We start from the raw sequence: 19,742 nt of genomic DNA on the forward strand, positions 1-19,742 counted from the left end.
CCTCAGTTCTCCACACCTGAGCAAACATTTCACCCTTAGATTCACACAGATTATGCAAAGTGCAGCACATGGCTGTGACCACGGGAATATTATCCTTGGTAAGGTCTAGCCTGCCACTGAGACACCTCCAGCGAGCTTTCATACGGCCAAAGGCACATTGGACTACCATGTGGCACCTGCTCAGCCTGTTGTTAAAATGCTCCTTGCTGCTGTCCAAGTGCCCCGTGTAAGGTTTCATGAGCTAGGGCTGTAAGGGGTAAGCTGGGTCTCCCAGGATTTCTGTGGGTATTTCCACATCTCCCACTATGATCTTGTGGTCTGGAAAGAAAGTCCCCGCCTGCAGCTTTCTGTACAGGCCACTGTTCCTGAAGATGCGTGCATCATGCACCTTTCCAGACCAGCCTGCACTGATGTCCGTGAAATGCCCCCGGTGATCCACAAGTGCCTGCAACACCATGGAGAAGTATCCCTTCCTGTTGATGTGTTCTGAGGCAAGGTGGTCTGGCGCTAAAATTGGAATGTGTGAGCCATCAATCACCCTGCCACAGTCAGGGAAACCCATCTCTGCAAAGCCATCCACTATTTCATGCACGTTTCCCAGAATCACAGTCCTCCGCGATTTATTGCCCTGCACACTTGGAGTAATACAGCCCCAACAGTAGACGTCCCCGCTCCAAATTGATTTGCAATTGACTGGTAGCAGTCTGGATTCGCCAGCTTCCACACAGCGATTGCAAAATGCTTCCCTACCAAAAGGGCAGCTCTCATTCTGGTGTCCTTGCGCCGCAGGTCGGGGGCCAGCTCAGCACGTAGCTCCAGGAAGGCTGCTTTAGACATCCTAAAGTTCTGTACCCACTGGTCTTCATCCCACACCTGCATGACAATGCGATCCCACCAATCAGTGCTTGTTTCCCTAGCCCAAAAGTGACGCTCTACCGTGTGCAGCTGCTCTGTGAATGCCAAAAGCACTGATAAGTTGCTGCTGTCCATATCACACTTGGGTGCCTGCGATTCATCCTATCAGTAACTTTGCAACTAATTCTGCTGCCATGCGCGATGTTCTCACGACAATTAAAGGCGCATAGGAGAGAAGTGCAGGATCCATCCTCTCTCACTGCAGATGCTGGCGCACACTACAAAGACTGACAGTTGGAAAAATGGCACAAAAGGAAAGCCAGAACAGCGTGAAAGGAAGCCAGAAACCATTGGAGGGCTGGGACACAAAGCGGTGCATGAAGGCACATTTTGCACATCCCAGGATGCGCCATGCTCTGTTTCCGCCTTCCCACACCTAGCAATACATACCCACAGTGCATTGCTCATGCTGTCGACAATGGTGCTCTGAATGTGGATACAAGCTGTTGACAGAGGGAGTAAATGTAGACTCGCTTTGGTGACTTTGCTTCTGTCAATTTTTTTCATGCCAACATTAGTTTAATCGACAAAACTTGCCAGGCTAGACAAGCCCTTACTCATGCTAACTCCATAGTTAGCTGAACTGGTCAGAAGAGAGGGAAGTGGGTTAAACAATAGTCTTCTTTTTATTTTTATTTTTTTTAAGTCAGGTTTGTTTTGAAGGAAATTTTCTGATGCTATGATAGCAAGGGTAGCTTTTTTAAAAGAGAAAACTTAGTGTCCTGTCTGTGTAGTAAGGGATGCGGCATGTCTACTAAAAACTCTTCTCAGCATAAACCTGAGCCTTTTCCGTTCAGACCTATCTTTTTGGATGCCTTCTCCTTTTCATAAGCCATGACAGTCTCTTCTAACTGTTTCCCACATCTAGTCTGATCAGTGTCCCCTGTGTTGAGGACAGCCCCATAGGGGCTCCGCGGCTTGAGCACCCATGGGGAAAAATTGGTGGGTGCTCTGCACCCACCAGCAGTTCTCTGGCTCCCCACCCCAGCTCGCCTCCGCTCCGCCTCCACCTCCTCTCCTGAGCATGTCACGTGCCTGCTTTTTCCCCCTAGCTCCCCAGTGCTTGCCGCCATGAAACAGTTGTTTCACGCAGCAAGCACTGGGAGGGAACGGGAGAGGGGTGAATGCAGCGCACTTAGGGAAGAGGCGGGGCTGGGATTTGGGGAAGGGGTCCAAATGGGGCAGGGAGGGGGTGGAGTTAGGGTAGGGACTTTGGGGATGGGGTTGGAATGGGGGCGGGGCAGGGATGGGGACGGGGTGGAGTTGGGGCTGGGGTGGGGCGTGAGCACCCACCAGCGCTGGGGAAAGTTGGCGCCTATGGACAGCCCTGCTTGCTTATAAAACAGTCCATGCACTTGAACAAGCCTTCCTCATGATCCATTTCATTTGCTCACTCTTCTGCACTCATGTAGCAGCAGCCACTTCTCTGTCCTTCCATGCTGTGTGGTTATTGTTGAGGGAAGAGCTTCAGTCCCTCTCGGCATTCCACTGTCGGGTACGCATGCACACCATATGCCTGGAGTTGGAGAATTTGAAAGCAGTGGACGCATGTGCCCTGGCTAACCTCATGCCTCTGACCGAGGGAATAAAGTGCAGGGTGGACTGCCTGCCTCTACAGTTCCTTCTCGCTGTTGCATGGTCCAAGTCAGATCCTTTAGTGTCCTCAGCTTCGGCTTCGTTCTACAAAATAAGAATCATCTAGTTTGTAAATAGTTTAATAGTTTTTAATAGTTTTTACTATTTAGCATTACATTAGTCTCCCAAGGGGACCTCCCCACCCTGTACCCTGTCCAGGCACCAAGCTATGCCCACTACTCCATGCATCAAACTCTGTGCTTCCTGCCCATGATCCTCTGTCAGCGATGACCAGAAATGCTGCCTGTACTGCCTTGGGGAAACTCACATCGTGGCGAGGTGCAATTTCTACTGATCTTTCCTCACCCTACCTGAGAAGGGAAGTAACTTTGTCTCTACAAACACCTCATGGAGAAGGCCATGAGACCCCAATCAGACATAGGCCAGAGAACCCCCACTGTACATTGGCCTGATTCAGTAAGGAGTGCACCTTCTGCTGTGAAGTCAGACTCTGGTGTGGGAGAATCCCCCTTTACAAACCCCCACAGCTGGGTCTTGGCAGGAAGTTAGGAAGCATTCTCATAAGCATGAGACTAAGTCTTCCTTTGAGTCCACTGGTAAGCAAGCCCACCACCTTGGCCCAGGAGGACTTAGTATGTCCTAAGTCCCAGAGGCATGACAAGAAAGCCTATAAGCATTGGGCTCCATTGGCTCCTCCCAAACCCCGGGAATCCATCAGAACCGACAAAGTCTGATCACTGCCAGCTTCTGATTCCACCCTCCTCGCCAGTTTCAAAGGCGGAACCCACCTCCCTTTAGGGAGAGCTGAACCTGTTGCTGCTCCCAAATGACATTTTCACTCTCCCGGATCCGGAATCCCCTCCTCCGTGGGGGCCTCTGTTTCCAGGGAGATAATATCACCTCCGAGAGAATTGACTGCTGGAAGTCACTTATCACCCATCCCATACACATCTCCCCTCCAATGGCACCGCTGGCACTGCTGCTGGAACTGGAATCAGCCTTCTCCTCATTGAGAGATTCTGAGGCATCTGATGAACTGCTCTTCCCTTACCCTACATATCCTCATCACCCAAAAGACCCACACAGGTTTGGGACCAACCTCTGCCTCATCTAACTTGGAACCACTCATCCCCCATGCCACGAGGGCCCCTGTGATCACCTATTGACCCCCTCTTACTGGCCATATTGGGGGCATTGGGACTAATACCCCCCTACAGCGTTGATCTGATCTTTCTCCTCTCTAAGGGGATGCTCAGATCAGCTCCCTGATCTGACAGAGGAGGAGATACACTATGCTCCCAATCTGGCAGTTCTGCCAGAACCAGCAAGACTGCCATCATCATCCCCAGATGAAGCGGTGACTTCTACATCCCCTCCCCACCCCAATGACTTCAGGCAGTTACAGGATCTTCTCTGCAGAGTTACTAGAGAGCTTCAGATTCCTCTCAAGGAAATCCAAGACTCCAAGCAAACTCCTAGACATCCTGCATGTTTTGGACCCAACAGAATAGCTCTCCTTGTTAATGAAGTCATACTGGAGCCAGCTAGGACAGTTTGGCACATCCCTGCCACCTGTGCTCCTACCTCCAAAGGGGAAGAGAAGTTTTATTACATGCCGGCCAAGAGTGCAGGATTTTTGTTTTCTCACCCTGCTGCCAATTCACTGGTGGTCCATGCCCCTTCTGAAAGGACTAGACAGCAACATCCCCACTCTGCTTCTGCTGATAAAAACAGAAAATGCCTGGATCTGATGGGGGAAAAAAGGTCTTCTCATCATCCAGCCTCCAGTTCAGAAGAGCCAATTACCAGGTGCTACTAACTAAGTATGATTTCCTGAATTACGCTAAGTTTGCAGAGTTTGCTGACAGCCTTCCACAACAGGACAGAGCTTGTTTTCAAACTCTGATAGATGAAGGCAAACTGATAACCAGGACCACCCTCCAATCTGCAGTCGATGCTGCTGATATCTCCTCTAGAGCTGTGGCTATTCCCATCATCATGTACAGGAAGTCATGGCTCCATGTGTCAGGGTTCCCTCAAGATGTCCAGAATACCACTGAGGACCTCCCCTTCAATGAATCACACCTCTTCAACCAAAAGTCAGACAAGTCCTTTCATATCCTGAAGGATTCCAGGGCTACCCTGCACGCACTGGGTATACACACATCAGCCCCGAAGAGGAAATTTCACCATCCATTGGTCAAATGTATGGCTCAACCGTTTTTCCAGCAGAGGCCCTATGAACCACCACACAAGAGACAGAGGATTCAAAAGCCCTGCTTCCCTACACCCTCTGCAACAAGCGGGTTGACGAGAGCTTGAGAGCCACAAAACACTAAGCTCAACACCTCCCAACTCCCCCACACCATTTGGGGGTCATCTAGCACTCTCTTTCAACACCTGGGGTGCGATAAGAAAGGACAAGCAGGTGCTAAGCATCATCCACTCTGGTTATATGATAGAGTTTTCATCTCTACCTCCCCCAAAACTCCCCTCACTATCCCTCTTCGGGGACCACTCTCAGAAGAGTATTCTCAAACAAGAGGTGAACTTCTTACTGCAGTGAGGAGCAATAGAACATGTCCCTCCTCAATACCAAGAGAGAGGGTTTTATTTGGCGTACTTCCTGATATCCAAAAAGAAGGGAGTCCTCAGCCTCCACCATCTCAGCCACTTCACTCACAAACTCAGACTGCCTGGTCATGTTGGCAGCCATAATTCCATCTTTATAAAAGGGCATGTCGTTCCCGGTTCTTGATATGAAGGATGCCTACTTTCACATTGACATTCATCCCACCCACAGATTCATGGTAGGCACCAATCATCTTCAGTACAGAGTACTCCCCTTCAGAATAGCTATCATCCCCAGCATCTTTACCAAGATTTTTTCGGTAGTAGCGGCCCACATCTGAGGTCATGGTCTCATTGTCTTTCCCTACTTCAATGACTGGCTCCTTGTTCTCAAGTCCTGCCAGGAAGCCTACATGCCAACTTCCATGATGCTACACCTCCTCTCTTCACTGGGAATCACCTCCACACAATTTCTGGATCTCATCGAGGGAACTTTAAATTCTATCACTGCAAGAGCATATCAGCCCAAGGACAGGTTCCAGACCATGCACAATATCATAACTCATGTCACAAAGCAACCCCCATGTACCAGTCAAGACATGTCTGTCACTCCTAGGTCATATGGCCTCCTGCACCTTCGTCACTCCGTTCACAAGATTCCACTTTAATTGCCTTCAAATTTGGCTGCAGTTAATATACTCCCTAAGCTGTCATTCCATGAACCTCCTGATGACAGTTCCAGACAGTTCCCTCCTGTGGTTGACAAATCCTCATCAGGTATGCGTCGCCGTGCCCTTTCTCCCTTCCTCTCTGGACAGAGCCGTTATTACAGATGCTTCCCTATTAGGCTGGGAGCCCACATGAAGAGTCACACAGCACAAGGTGCCTGGATATCTCAAGAGTCGAGGATGCACATCAATATCCTGGAGTTGCGAGCAGTACAGAGGAACGTGAATCCTTTCTTCCATTCATCTATGCTTACAGTGTCCTTATAATGTCAGACAACGTTATGACTGTCTCTACATCAACAAGCAGGGGGGAGTGAGATCTGCCTCCCTGGGTGCAGAAGCAGTCAGCCTCTGGGACTGGAGTATGGAACTGGTGTAATCAAAGCACCCTATCAACAGCTTACCATCCTGGGAAACAAAATGTGCTTGCAGATTCCCTCAGCAGACATTTTGCAGTTGACTATGAGTGTGAACTCCATGATTCGGTACTGCACAATATTTTCACTCTATGGGGGACCCCAACCAGGGATCTGTTTCCCCCACAAGCAGACCGGAAATGCACTATGTATTGCTGCAGAGGAGCCCTAGATCCCTCCCAGAGCAATGCTCTGCCTCTTCTTTGCTTGGACCAGTTCCTTTCCTCTGCTACCACTCCTGCCACAAGTTCTACTCAAAATCTGGCAGGACAGAGCACGAGTCATCCTGATTTCTCCATTTTGGCTCAGACAGTTCTAGTTTCCTAACCTCCTATGCATGTCATCCCGACCACCAATCTTCCTTCTAACGTTCCTCGAGCTCCTGACCCAGTGAAACAGCAAGATCAAGTACCTGAATCTGTGTCCCTCTCTCCACCTCATGGCTTGGTATTTGGATGGACATTATCCTTAGAATGTTCGTGCTCTACAATGTATGAGAAATCCTCTGTAACATTAGAAAGGACTGTACTAGAAAATGTTACCTAGCTAATTGGAAGCGCTTATTTTTCTGGGCACACTGAAGAGGCATTCTCCCAGAGACTAGATATTCCTCTCATCTTGGACTATATCCTATCTTTGCAGACATCAGGTTTGTCCATCAGTTCCTTGCGAGTCTACTTGGCAGTGATCAGAGCATACCATCCACCATCTCAGAACTTCTCGGTCTTTGCACATCCACTGATAATAGATTCTGGAAAGACCTAATCAGAATCTTCCCACCTACACAGAAGCCTACTCCCCAGTGGCACACAAATCTTGTTCTCTCAGCACTCAGAAGGCCCCCTTTGAGCCTTTAGCTGCTTGCTTCCATGTCCCTCCATTCATGAAGGTTGCTTTCCTTGTAGCCATCACCTCAGCAAGAAGGGTTGGAGAACCTGGAGTGATGATGACAGATGCTCCATACGCTATATTCCATGGGGATAAAATTTCTGTATGCGTACACCGCAAATTCACCCTTAAAGTAGTTTTGGGATTTCACCTTAGCCAATCAGTTCGCTTACCTGTGTTGTTCCCAAAACAGCATGCTTCTGCAGAGGAACAAAGACTCCACTCCCTCAGTGTTCAGCGGGCCATGGCTTTCTACCTACAGAGAACAAAACCAATCAGGAAACCCCTGAGGCTGTTCGTCGCAATAGCAGAAAGAGTCAGATTTTGAAATGGATCTCTGGTTGCATTCTACTCTGCTTTCAGCTTTCAAACCTCTCCCTCCACCATGGGGTAAGAGTTTATTCCACCAGAGTGCAAGTAGCAACTATGACATCACTTCAGGCAGTACCTCTCGTGGACACCTGTAAAGCAGACATGTGGGGCTCCTTTCACATATTTACAAGACATTATGCCCTGTTGCAGTACTCTTCTGCCGATGCCTTCTTTGGAATGGTGGTGCCTTGCTCAGTCACACTGTCTACAACCTCACACCCTCCTCCTACTTCGGTACTGCTTGTCAATCACACACAGTGGAATACAATAGGGACCATCACTTGAAGAAGAAGAAGAGGAGGATACTTACCTGTAGCTGGAGGTTCTTTGAGGTGTATGGTCCCTATCAATTCCACTTCTCACCCTCCTTCCCCTTTACTTCATATCTTATCTGATTCACAGTGGGGAAGGAACCGGAGAGATGGTCAGTCTACCCCAACCTTTATCCTCTTGGTCAGAGGCAAGAGGTGAGCCAGGGCTCATGCATGAACCTATGGATTCTGATTTCAAATTCTCCACCTCTGGATGCATGATTCGCATGCATAACCCACAGCGGAATACAGATAGGGACCACAAATCTCAAAGAACTTTCAGTTACAGGTAAGTAAACCACCACTTTTCTTTTGTCTATGGCTCTTCATATCTTTCTCTCAAATTTCCCGTTTTAATTCAGCTTTGTAACTGGTATTTTAAATATGGAGCATTTAAATGTGGAGCATGGTTTGTGTGACATGCCCTACACAGAGTAAACTTGTATTTTAAATTATGTTGACTCTCCTTTTCAGCTCCATCCCTTCAATTACCTATATTTTAAGTATATTTTTCATGTGAACCATCACCTCAATTTTTTTACCTGCTGGCTTCTCATTCTCAGTTTTTATTCCTGCCTGTAAATTTTCCAAGTTAAAATTTTAATTAGTGTTGTCTTGTCATGTGACCGGGACATGGGTGGTCATTCTTAGAGGTCTGATCAAGAGTTTGGTCTAGTGGTCTGAACAGGAGTCAAGCATAGGGGTTAGACCAGGAGTCAGTAGCCAGGAATCTGAGCCCAGTGTCATAGCTAGAGGGGTTAGAGTCCAGGATTAGAAGTGAAGTCAGAAGTCAGAAATTGGAGCAGACACTCAGAACCAGGTTACCTGAAGTGGGGCAAGGCTGGGTCCAAAACAGGAGCAAGACTGGGAACAAGCAGGCACAGGAGCTATCACAGCCAGGGCAAATGCTTTGAGCAGCTGATGAGCTTGAGAGCCAGTCTGGCGACTCTTCCAACCAATCAGGCAATGTGGCCAATCAGCCAACCTACTTTAGCTCAGCTCCGCTCATTAGGTTTCCCAGAGACTGGTTCTGCTGCAAGCCTGATTCCAGATGCTACTTTCACTTCAGGACTTTCAGTCTCTAGCAAGTTGGTGACTCATCTGCCATTCCTGTACCTAGCTTACAACTCCTTCATTTCTGCGAACTGCTCAAGTTTTTACTAGCATTGCTTGAAAGGCCGTGTGATTTGATGGAATAGGCACAGGACTCAGGAAATCTGAGGTTTAGGTCCTGGGCAAGTCTCTGAATCCCTGTGGACCCTATTTCCTGATCTGTAAAATGAGGATAAGAATAATTAACTACCTATCTTGCATGGTTGTTATGATGATTTAATCAGTGTATGAACAGCACTTTGAACTAATAAAGTACTAAGTATTAATGATTAGTAGGATTTTGGGTATCTCAGGGATACCATCTAAGTTCACACTATTCTGATTAATTAGCTTAGATCAAAATCAGGATTTTAAGACAGCAGTTCAGATTGGAGCCATCTGCATTGTATAACAAGAGGTTCATTAAATCTTTTCTGATGCAACTTCCTGTTCTATGAATCCAAGCAATCTAGTTACTGTTCCCTGTTGACAGAAATCCCTTCAACTCAGAGGCCCAAGAGAAATCTTCTAAAAGATTTAGTTTATTGAAATAAACAATGCAGCTCAGATACAGTGAAACTCATTTTGGATTTTAAAGTTCCTTTTCCCAAAGAATGGATTGTTAATTTACCAGTCACCATAGTGCCAGCTTTGTTCATGTTCTGAAGCAGAGGAGGATTGAGTTAGAAAGGTCAGATGCTCCAGAGAGCCTTAAGAAACTAACAATTCTGTCACAATTTAAGATCAGTTTTCCAATAGTTGCACATTACAGAAAAGCAGAGTCTAATGGGATTTATCTCTTTATGAATTGCAGTCATAATTAAGGATAGATGGATTAGAACCTTCGGTGCCTGTGGGTACATTATTAAAGACGGCATTGATTGATGACTCACAAACGTGACTTTTGTGGGATGGTCAGGGTCATGGCTTTGGAAAAGAACCCATTCCCCCACTCTGCGTTCTTTACAGCTCTGCAGTGTGATGTAGGCTGTATCTTATCCTGTATCTTATCCTGGGACCATGCATTTTCTGCACTGCAGATTGCCTGTATGCACACCAGTGAGAGGCAAGGTCACCTCATGGGGATAATGTACTAGACTGGGAGTCAGGAGACCTGGTTTCTATTTCTGACTCTGCCACTGATCTATAAGAGCTTGGGCAAGACACTTCACTTTGTTGCCTGTGTTTCCTCCTCATCCTTTGTCTTGTCTGTTTAGAAAATAAACTCAGGGCAGATGACTGTTGCAAGATGGGGACTTGATCTCAGCTGTGGTCTTTCAAGATTATAGTAATATAAATAATAAAATGGTAACCCTCTCGTGCCCCCCCCAAACCTACACCTTACTATTCCAGAATTATGCTTTATTTAAGAGAAATAATTTCTTGTACCAAACATGGTGGAAATCTCCACTAGGAACTAGAAGCATAGTAACTACAAAACTCATTCTTTCTTGTGATCTCCACACAGTTCAGCTCTCCAGAAGGGAAAGTGTGGTCATTTAAATAGAGTTGTAAAAGTCTTTCAGCTGTTTGGGGTGATATATCTGTGAAACCTCCCATTTGAACTATTTTACAAGCTTCCAAACCCATTGATCTTGAAAGGAGAGAAACAAAACCTAACTCAGAAAAGGGGTGGAGTGGAATGCTGAAATCAAGGAGATGCATGCACCCATGGCTGAAAGGCACGTGTTACAGCAGCAACAGTTGTTTTATGAATATACAATATTATTTGCCTTATGGGCCCCATGCTGCTAGAATAAAGATGACGCCAGGCACTAATAGCTGGTTGAATTCCATCTGGCAATACTAGTGATCATGGGGAATGCCTCCAACAGGAAAACACACACACACATGACTTCTGATGCAGCAAGAGAACTCTGATCTATTTCAAGTGACTGTTTCCTTGCAATGTTATAGCAATGTGAGGCTTAGGAATTATTGATACTGTCAAATTATCAATTCCAAGACAGTTAGCTGAGGCAGATTGACTCTCTTAACATGGCTCAGAGAATTTGCAAAATGCAGCCTCTTCTTCTGAAAAACCAAGTCAAAAACAGCTTTTGCTGTATCTCCTGAGCGCTTGGAGTAAACTCAACCAATCAGGTGACTAAAAAAAATAGTATGAGACTCAAACTGTATAATTTCCATCACGTAACCTCTCTCAGTCAAATGCTGAAATTTGATGAATGAAATTTGTAATATCAGTGTCAGAAACTGTCTCAAAATATTTGAGGACATCCAGATGGGGCAAAAACTGTTGTGTCCAATTTCAAACATGTGGCAGATGTTCTAACACCATTTTCGAACACCACTGTGTGTTCATGGATACAGTTGGCACTTAAATGAAAACTGATTAGGAGTACTTTTGAGTTTCAAGTCAAACACTTTTGACAGCTCAAGTATTAACCCTCCGCAGCAAGAAAGCTGCACTATTATCATATATTCTGCTCTGTCAGAGAATCAGGATTGTCCAGCTGATGGGATGTTCTGTAACTCGTGACCAACCTCACTCCAAGACCTGAAGAGGCAAAATGCAAATGGAAATTATGTAAATCCTGTTATACATGTTCTATTTTCAATTCTTTATTTTTTTCTATTACTTTTCATACTGAAGGATCCCAAAATGTTTTTCAACTGTATGTACACAGGAATTATTTCTTACACTAATCAACTCTGCTGGAAAGCGCAATAGGGTCTTCATAATTGCAAGTGGTGAGGCCCTCAATTTTAATTCTCATCTGAAATATGGACACTTCTAAGCACAATATTCCCTGACAATGTGCCGGACTGAAAGTGAAGAATGCCATCTCCTGAGTATGCTTCACTGCTTCCTGTAACGGCATAGGTTTTCCTTTAGATAACTGCTCTTATGCCTGTTAAAGCAGATGTGATTACAGCCTCAAAGGTGTATTATAGCATATAACTGATTGATTGATTTATACAGATATATAGGTGGGTCTATGATAACTGCAAAGACTGTCAGAAGACTTCAAAGAAGCCTCATAATCTCACCTTGAATCTTCAGCACTTCTCTGGCAGATGGCACTATATATGACAAATTGATATGGCAATACATAAGCTCTGTTCAAAATATTGCTACTGTAAATGGATAGCTTTTATAAATGTTTGTTTTCAGACATCAGATGGTTTTGAACTCTTGACATAACACAATAAGGTATTTTAACTAAAAAGAAATAGTATGAGACTCCAACTTTGTAACGTCCGTCATGCAACCAGTCTCAGCCAAGTGCTGAAATTTGATGAATGAAATTTGAAATACCAGCATCCAAAACTGTCTCATAATACTTGAGGACATCCAAATGAGGCAAAAAGATGAGAAGTAATTCTTCCACTCTACTCCACACTGACAAGGCCTCAGCTGAAGTATTGTGTCCAGTTCTGAGTGCCACTTTCAGGAAAGATGTTGACAAACTGGAGAAAGTCTGGAGGAGATCAACAAAAATTATTAAAGATCTAGAAAACTTATGTGGAAAGCTTCAGCTTATGAGGAAAGATTGGGAAAAAAGGGTTTATTTAGTATGGAGAAGAGAACACTGAGGAGGGACATGATGACGTTTCTCAAGTACATAAAAGGTTGTTACAAGAAGGAGGGTGAAAAATTGTTCTCGTTAATCTCTGAGCATAGGACAAAAAGCAATGGGCTTAAATTGCAGGAAGGGAGGTTTGGGTTGGACAGTAGGAAAAACTTCCTAACTGTCAGGGTAGTTAAGCACTGGAACAAATTGCCTAGGGAGGTTGTGGACTCTCCGTTATTGTGGGTTTTTAAGTACAGTTTAGACAAACACCTGTCAGGAATGGTCTAGTTATTACATAGTCCTACCTTGAATACAGGGGACTGGACTGGACCAGGTCCCTTCCAGTCCTACTCTTCTATCAGTCTATGAAAAGTCAACATCACCCATTGGTAACTAGAAAGAGGCTGCGGGGGGAAAGATGTGTCTTTCTATAAGTGATTCACAGAAACATACTCAGCCTCACCGGGTAGGATGCGTGTGATGGGGTGTATAAATGCGACACTGCAACTAAAAGAGTTAATTAAGGAGCAACTCTGGAACAGGTGACCCCACCCAGCTGCACCTGAAGAGCATGCTCCAGCTAGTGGTGGAGCTTAATAGGGAGCCAGACAGCTCCGAATGGACCTGACAAGGCAGAGAGAAGGCCCTACCTGAGAGCTCCAAAGAAAGGGCAATGCAGAAACCTCCTCCTGGAGAGGAAGAACCTGTTGGCTGAGCCCAGTGGGGCTGAAGGTTCAACTAGTCCCTCTTCTCTCACTACTGTGAGACAGACTGCAAGACTTTGACAACAGAGTGAGTGGTAGGAAGGAGCCCAGGGAGGCAACTGTAAGGCAGTCATGTGTACTGGACATTTGATAACCCTCACATGGTCCTTCAGGGAGATAAGACTGAGTGATAACCTGACCTGAGGGTCAAGTCAAGCCCCAATAAAAGACAGACCCCCATCCGGTATGAAAGTGTCCCAGTGGAAAGACTAGAGGCATGGCAAACAAAGATCTAGCCCCCTAACCACCAGACAGCACCACCAGCAAGCTCCGTCCATCACAGTGTGTCATGTGGACTCTCTCTAGCGATTGGCCAGTTCGCATTATTAAGGCAGTGTGGGGATGAATTTTAAAGAAGAACTTTCAAACATAAAAGAAAAAAAATCCCCTCCAGGCTACTACAGTGTGAAATAAAGAGAGTTTCACATCAGAACTCTGGTTCTAAGCATTCTTGAATTTTGGGGGCCAGTCTGGCTTCACATCAAATTTTAGGCTATTAGCCCATTAGTGTGGAATTTGAAATTTGCATGCATGTCTGAAAACAAAATGTCTGGAAATTAGTTTTTTCCTTTATTTACTTGTCATTGCTCCATGTTTGCCCTTCAACAGCTGACGAGAACAAAACAGCCTCTTGAAACACCATCTCCTGTTTGTTTTAGGGCCACATCCTCATCCCATTGAAGTCCATCAGTTTGGACAGGGTTTGATCAGTAGGAACTTATTTACATCCTGTGTGTTCTTTATTTGTTTTATTTAGGCAGATGTATCCATTGTGATTCATATTGGCCAGTACAACCTTTTAAAGCAGATGACAAAATAATAAAATGACAACAATTAATCAATGAGACTCCCAACTGTGTCTCAGAAAGTTGATTCAAACACTAACTAGTCTTGGTGAACAGAGAATCCATTCAACCTTCTTTGAAGGTCAGCACACTTGGGCTTTGTCAGACCAATCAGGGAAGCAAACTTCAGAGCCTTCTAATGAGAACAATTTGCTTTCCACCCTTGCTCTCCTTTCCCAACCTATAAGTGTTCAACTTTGAGGGCTGCAAGTATGAGGACCCAGTTGACTTACAGACAAGATGGCTCATGCAGTCAGGTTGTGATCTCGGTTGTAAATTCATGTAGCCACAATGAAGTCAGATATTCTATCAGTAGCTAAATAAATAATAGCAACAATGCAGCAGCTATCATCATTTGTCCTGTAGTCTCTAAGGCAACCAAGGTTCAAAATGTGACATTACCCAGGGTACAATCTGGACTGTTGAACAGCCGTGTCACCTTAATTCTCTAGCCTGGGTTGTCTTTTATGCTGCTATGCTGTCAGAACACCCAGTCCTGGCCTGTTCACACAGCCATCAGCATGCAAATTCACTCCCAGAGCACTCTGACCAGTCACTCATTAATTATGTACAGGGCGATAGCTGCAAGCTCTTAGTCCCAACCTTGTTCCCCCAGCAATATGTGTCTTGTACTGTCCAGAAAACTATTGAACAATGCAAGCTCATAGAAAGACCGTCATTTCATCAAAGGAAAATGATATATGCACCAGCATTGTTATCCCAAAAGGAGTTTCCCACACATTGGTTAATCCAAACACACTGGTTAAGATAAAACAATAAGATAAGTTTATTAACTGCAGAAAGATAGATTTTAAATGATTACAAGTGATGATGAATAAGTCAGGACTGATTACAAAAGAAAATAAGAGTAATATGCAAGCTAATACCTAACTTAACAAGCTAAGTGAATGTAAAAGCAAAGTCTTTGTCTCACCATATACGCTGTTGTAAATTTCACAGACTGGGTGTCATTTCAGCCTGGGACCACTCTGTCAAATGTTTTCCTCCTCCTTTATAATTCAGTCTCTTGTGCTAGAAACATCTGTGCTGAGTCATGGTGATGCACAGTCCATTGTGGATGTGAGCTTTGAATCATCTCTGTGATGAACTGTAAATTTCTTGTTTACACCTCCAATCTGCTGAAGGATGGTCGCTTAAGTAGGTGATGCCCCTCTAACACAAGTCTGGGGTGCTAGTGTATTTTTGTCTCTGAAAAATTGGTATGTAGGACCCAGAAGTACTATGTATTTCAGTAACAATCATACAGTAGAATCTTATAACCTCGCATGTAGTGCCACTACACATATTTTAACAGAATAATGATATTCAGCAGATTATGACTTTTCAAATGATACCTTACAAGGCATACTTTGTACAAAATTTATCATAGTCTTGTAAAAATGATGACCATAATAGTATAGACTATCACACACAACCTTTAGGCTTTCTGGATCAAACTCAACACATTTACATTTTATCTGGGAGGAAATCAATGCAGTAGCTAGTGAAGTCTACATGACATAGGTGTAATAGGCTTCCCATGAGTAGCACCGCTAAATAATTGAGCAGCCACATTCTACAAAGTGATCAACTATTGGAGGGGAAACAGAACCTTGAAGTCAGACCTTGGCAAGTAAGTGAAAGAGGAAATGCTTTTCAAAGAGTAAGTTTATAAATATATTTTATTTTTAAATGCCCATGGTGTACATTTTCTGTTGAGATGAAAATTGTGTTGCCTTGCCAAAGACAGAAGAACTCATACATGGAACAAAATAGATAATTTGAGGAGGTGAAGGGGTAGTTTTGTGCGTTTGGATTAATGTTTGTTGAATGTGTAATCAGTGTAGTGACAAATACATATTTGTTCTGACTGCAGAAGAAAAAATGTTGCTACAAAACTGTTATGGGGATGCTTCACTGTAAACTTTGTGCTGTTTGCTGTTTTTGTCCCTAAGATTAGCACCTGCAGCTAAACTATGTAGAATTAAAGTTATAACTGCTATTAATTCTCCTGCTTCTGAGTATAAGCTGATTGCTATCTGAAAAAGACATTTTCCCCTATAGTATCATATTGTAAAATTAATCAGGTGTGTTATACCTGGGCTTTACATCTCCCTCTGAAACATCTGGTACTAGCCACTGCTGAAAGCAGAAGATCAGGCTAGATGGACAATTTGTCTGCTGCAATTTGTTTATATGTATATCATTAGGTTTTAACTATTAAAATCTGATCACTGTGGGATATTTTCTACAAGTTCTAATTTTTATTTCCTTCCTCCCTCCACCTTTTAAGGAGCTTCCACCCAGAATTCCAATGCAGTGGAGCCCGAAAAGCAAGCTGACAACACAGTGAAAATGGCTGGGGTTATAGCTGGCCTTCTGATGTTTGTTATTATCCTCTTAGGAGCAATGCTCACCATCAAAAGGAGGTAAGTCTCTGCTTTGCTTCCATTGTAGAGGTACTGGCTGGGACTGCTTGTATTTTACTAAAGCTGTTACCTCAGTAGAGATAAAACACTCCGCTTGTGTTCATGTGGTGGAAAGGATATGTGTGGTGGTGGTAGTGGTGATTTATTTGTATCAACGTAGCACCTACGAGCCAGGGCCCCATTGTGCTGGGCACTATACAAACCCAGAACAAAAAGACAGTCCATGTCCCAAAGACAAGGGACAACAGATGGAGACAGACATTTGGAAGAATAGAAGGAAACAATGAGATAATATTGGCCAGCCTGACAGACAGTGGTCTCAGCCCATCAGCAGCTTAACCATTGTCAAGTGTTTTGGTGGCATCACGAGAAAAGAGTTTTGAGGAGGGTGTTGGAGGATAGTGTGTCAGTTTTTTGGATATTTACAGGGAGCTCCTCCCAAATGAGGGACAGCATGGGAGAAAGCACAAAGCGGCTTGTTTGAAATATTAACAACTGGGCAATAGAGGCTGACATCATGAGGCAGGAGTCAAGATCTCCAAAGTGACTGAGAGATGATAGGTAGGGCAGGAGTAGGCTATGAAAGGCCTTGAACATGAATACAAGTAGCTTATATTTGATGTGATAGAAAATGGGGAGCCAGTGGAAGGACGTAAAGAGAGGAGTGACATGGTCAAAGTGACAAGCTAGGAAAATCTTTGCAGCACCATACTGAATGGATACCAGTGGGGCAAGGTTGCATTTATCAAGGCCAGAGAGAAAGATGCAAGATGATGAGAGCATGGACAAAGAGTTTTAGCTGTGTGTGTGGATAGAAAAGGCCCTATCATAGAGATGTTATGCAAAAAGAATCAGCAAGATGTAGACATAGTCTAGGTGTGTGGACCTAGAGAGAGGGCTGAGCTGAAGAAGGCAGATAGAATGGGGATGCTGTCCACAGCAATTGAGAAAGGAGGTAGCAGGGAGAGACAGCGGGGAGATTAGAAGGAAATAGGTCTGGAGAAGGAGATCTGTAAGTTGTCAGAATGGATATGGTAGTTGAATTTGCATTTGTGGATGACATTATCCAGAAATAAGGTGTGGAGAAAGAAGAGGACCAAGGACAGAGTCCTGTGGAATCTCCCACAGAAAACTGGTGGGAGGATGAGGACCCTCCAGAGGACACACTGGAGCGATTATAGAGGTAGGGGAGAATCAGGAGAAGACTGAGTCCTGGAAGCCAGTGGAGGACAGGATTTCAAGAAGAGGAGCATAGTCAAGTGTGTTGAAGGTGGATGACAGGTAAAGGAGTATGGGGACGGAGTACTGATTCTAAGTTTTGGTGAAGATGATGTCATTAGAAACTGGTGAGAGTGGTTTCAGTGGAGTCCTAGGGGTGGAGGCTGGATTGGGAAGGTCTGGGACAGAACTGAAGGGTGAGGAACTTCAGAAAGTGATTATCGACAGCGTGTTCAATGATGTTAGCGACTAAAAGGGAGATGGGGCAAGTGGGGGTCATTGATGGGTTTTTGTAAGATGGGACAAAGTAAAGCATGTTTGTAGTGTGAGGGGAAAGAGCTAGAGAGAGTGAGAAGTTAAAAAGAAGAGTAAGAATGGAGACAAGAATGGGCCCAGGGCACTGGGACAAGTAAAGAGGTTAGAGGAGGAAAGCAGACAAGAAACGTTCTAGCTTTGAGATTTTGTCCCAGGGAGTTAGAGGGCTATGTGAATCCCACTACAATAGTAAATCTGGTGGAATTGTCTGGTTTTGACTTGTCTGTATGAAGGAGGATCTTGTGGTTAGAGCATGGACCTAAAACCTGGAGTGCTGGGTTCCAGACCAGATTCTGCAAGTCACTGCATAACCATGGGAAAGTCACTTTCCCTGTCTGAAAAAAAGGGTAACAATACCTCAAAGATTTGTTGAGAGCTTATTTTGTAAAGCATTTTCAGATCCTCAGATGAATGATGCTATATATGTGCAAAGTAGTGTTATTAAAATGAAATTTGAGCTGTTTTGCAGTTTGGAATTTTACTCTGTTTTGCACATTTCTTAAACTTGTCATTATTTTACAATTATCCTTCATTGTGCCTTTGGAGAGAGAGAAGATGTGATTTTGCAGATACATGCGGCATTCCCATGTGATTTCTAAATGACTGGCTGTGAAATGTGGCAGAGATTTCAGAAGAAAATTACTTTATTTTATTTTATTTTTATTTTTTTTTATGTGAGGGGGTGAGGATGCTGGAGTGGCTTATTATAGGGTGATTGTTACCTTGCCGAGCATGGTGTGTTTGTGCTTGCTTAGAGACAGCCATTTCCTTTGGAATGTGAGTTCACCTGGACAGAGCGTTAAAATCCTGTAGTGGGGAGAAATGATTTCTGAGAGTTTCATTTTGTTCATGTTTGGCTGAAACAGTCTGAAATTGTTGCTGCTGTGGATAGAATCAAAGTTTTCAAGCAGTTCGTTGTGTGCGACTGTGTGCTTTCTTTGTGAACCGTTGGTTCTCAAACTTTGAAATAGAGCATAGCTTGTAGCTGGTTTTTCTGTTATCATTTTAAGAGCTCCTACCGTGTAACATACAGACATGATTCAGAAAACAGATAGGACAGAGATCAGTTTCGTACCAAGGAGGGATTTTGCATGTGTTGGCTTTTTTTGACAGTTACTTTTCTGATGCTAACTCTACTTTTCAACATGATTGGTGCGGTCAGTTGTTGGCTGCGTACATGTTTATTCAGTGTGCTGTCCCAGCTCTGCTCAGATAACGGAGATAGCAAACCTTAATTAAACTGCCTAATAAATTTACACATTTGGTTTTTAGCAAAGGCACCTGGCTAGGTTTATTGTTGGCGAAGCACAGTAACAGCATCTGGCAGACTACGAAGATATGTAGGCTCGTGACAGTGGACACAGCTTAGGTAGTGGTGGGACTTTCCACTGCTCCCTAGGCTGGCCAGAGATACTCCCTTTGAGATACATTTTTATACCCCAATACAAACAAGTTAGTACTGCCCCTTTGACATAGTTAGTTACTTCTCCCTGACATCGCTAGTTATTACCCATTATTTTGTACATGTTGGTTTAATTAAAACATCTTTATTACGTGATCTCATCCTAAGCTTATCTTTTAAAAGGGGTCAGTGTGTTCCTGTTATCCGTGGGAAATATTTTTGTACCATCCTTAGTATCAAAATGCTCTGGTACCTTAGTATTGGGCTGTGTTTGCGTAAGCGCTCTGTAACTAGCACTTCTTAGGAATGTGTATTTCTGCAATATCAGACCTGTTCTTGCCAAA

The 19,742-nt window shown here is 44.3% G+C and overlaps 1 protein-coding gene across 6 annotated transcripts in view; it reads left to right on the forward strand.

Annotated features, from left to right (window-relative positions):
* PTPRT (protein tyrosine phosphatase receptor type T) overlaps nucleotides 1-19,742 on the forward strand; it is a 709,404-nt gene that overhangs the window by 582,590 nt on the left and 107,072 nt on the right. For all 6 annotated transcript variants that reach the window (XM_044985246.1, XM_044985247.1, XM_044985248.1 and 3 more), the window contains one exon: nucleotides 16,328-16,463. In XM_044985246.1, the coding sequence (XP_044841181.1) occupies nucleotides 16,328-16,463 (136 nt within the window). The remainder of the gene's footprint in view (nucleotides 1-16,327; nucleotides 16,464-19,742) is intronic.

Source organism: Mauremys mutica, chromosome 13 (genome assembly GCF_020497125.1).
Source record: "Mauremys mutica isolate MM-2020 ecotype Southern chromosome 13, ASM2049712v1, whole genome shotgun sequence".
NCBI classification, from domain to species: Eukaryota; Metazoa; Chordata; order Testudines; family Geoemydidae; genus Mauremys; species Mauremys mutica.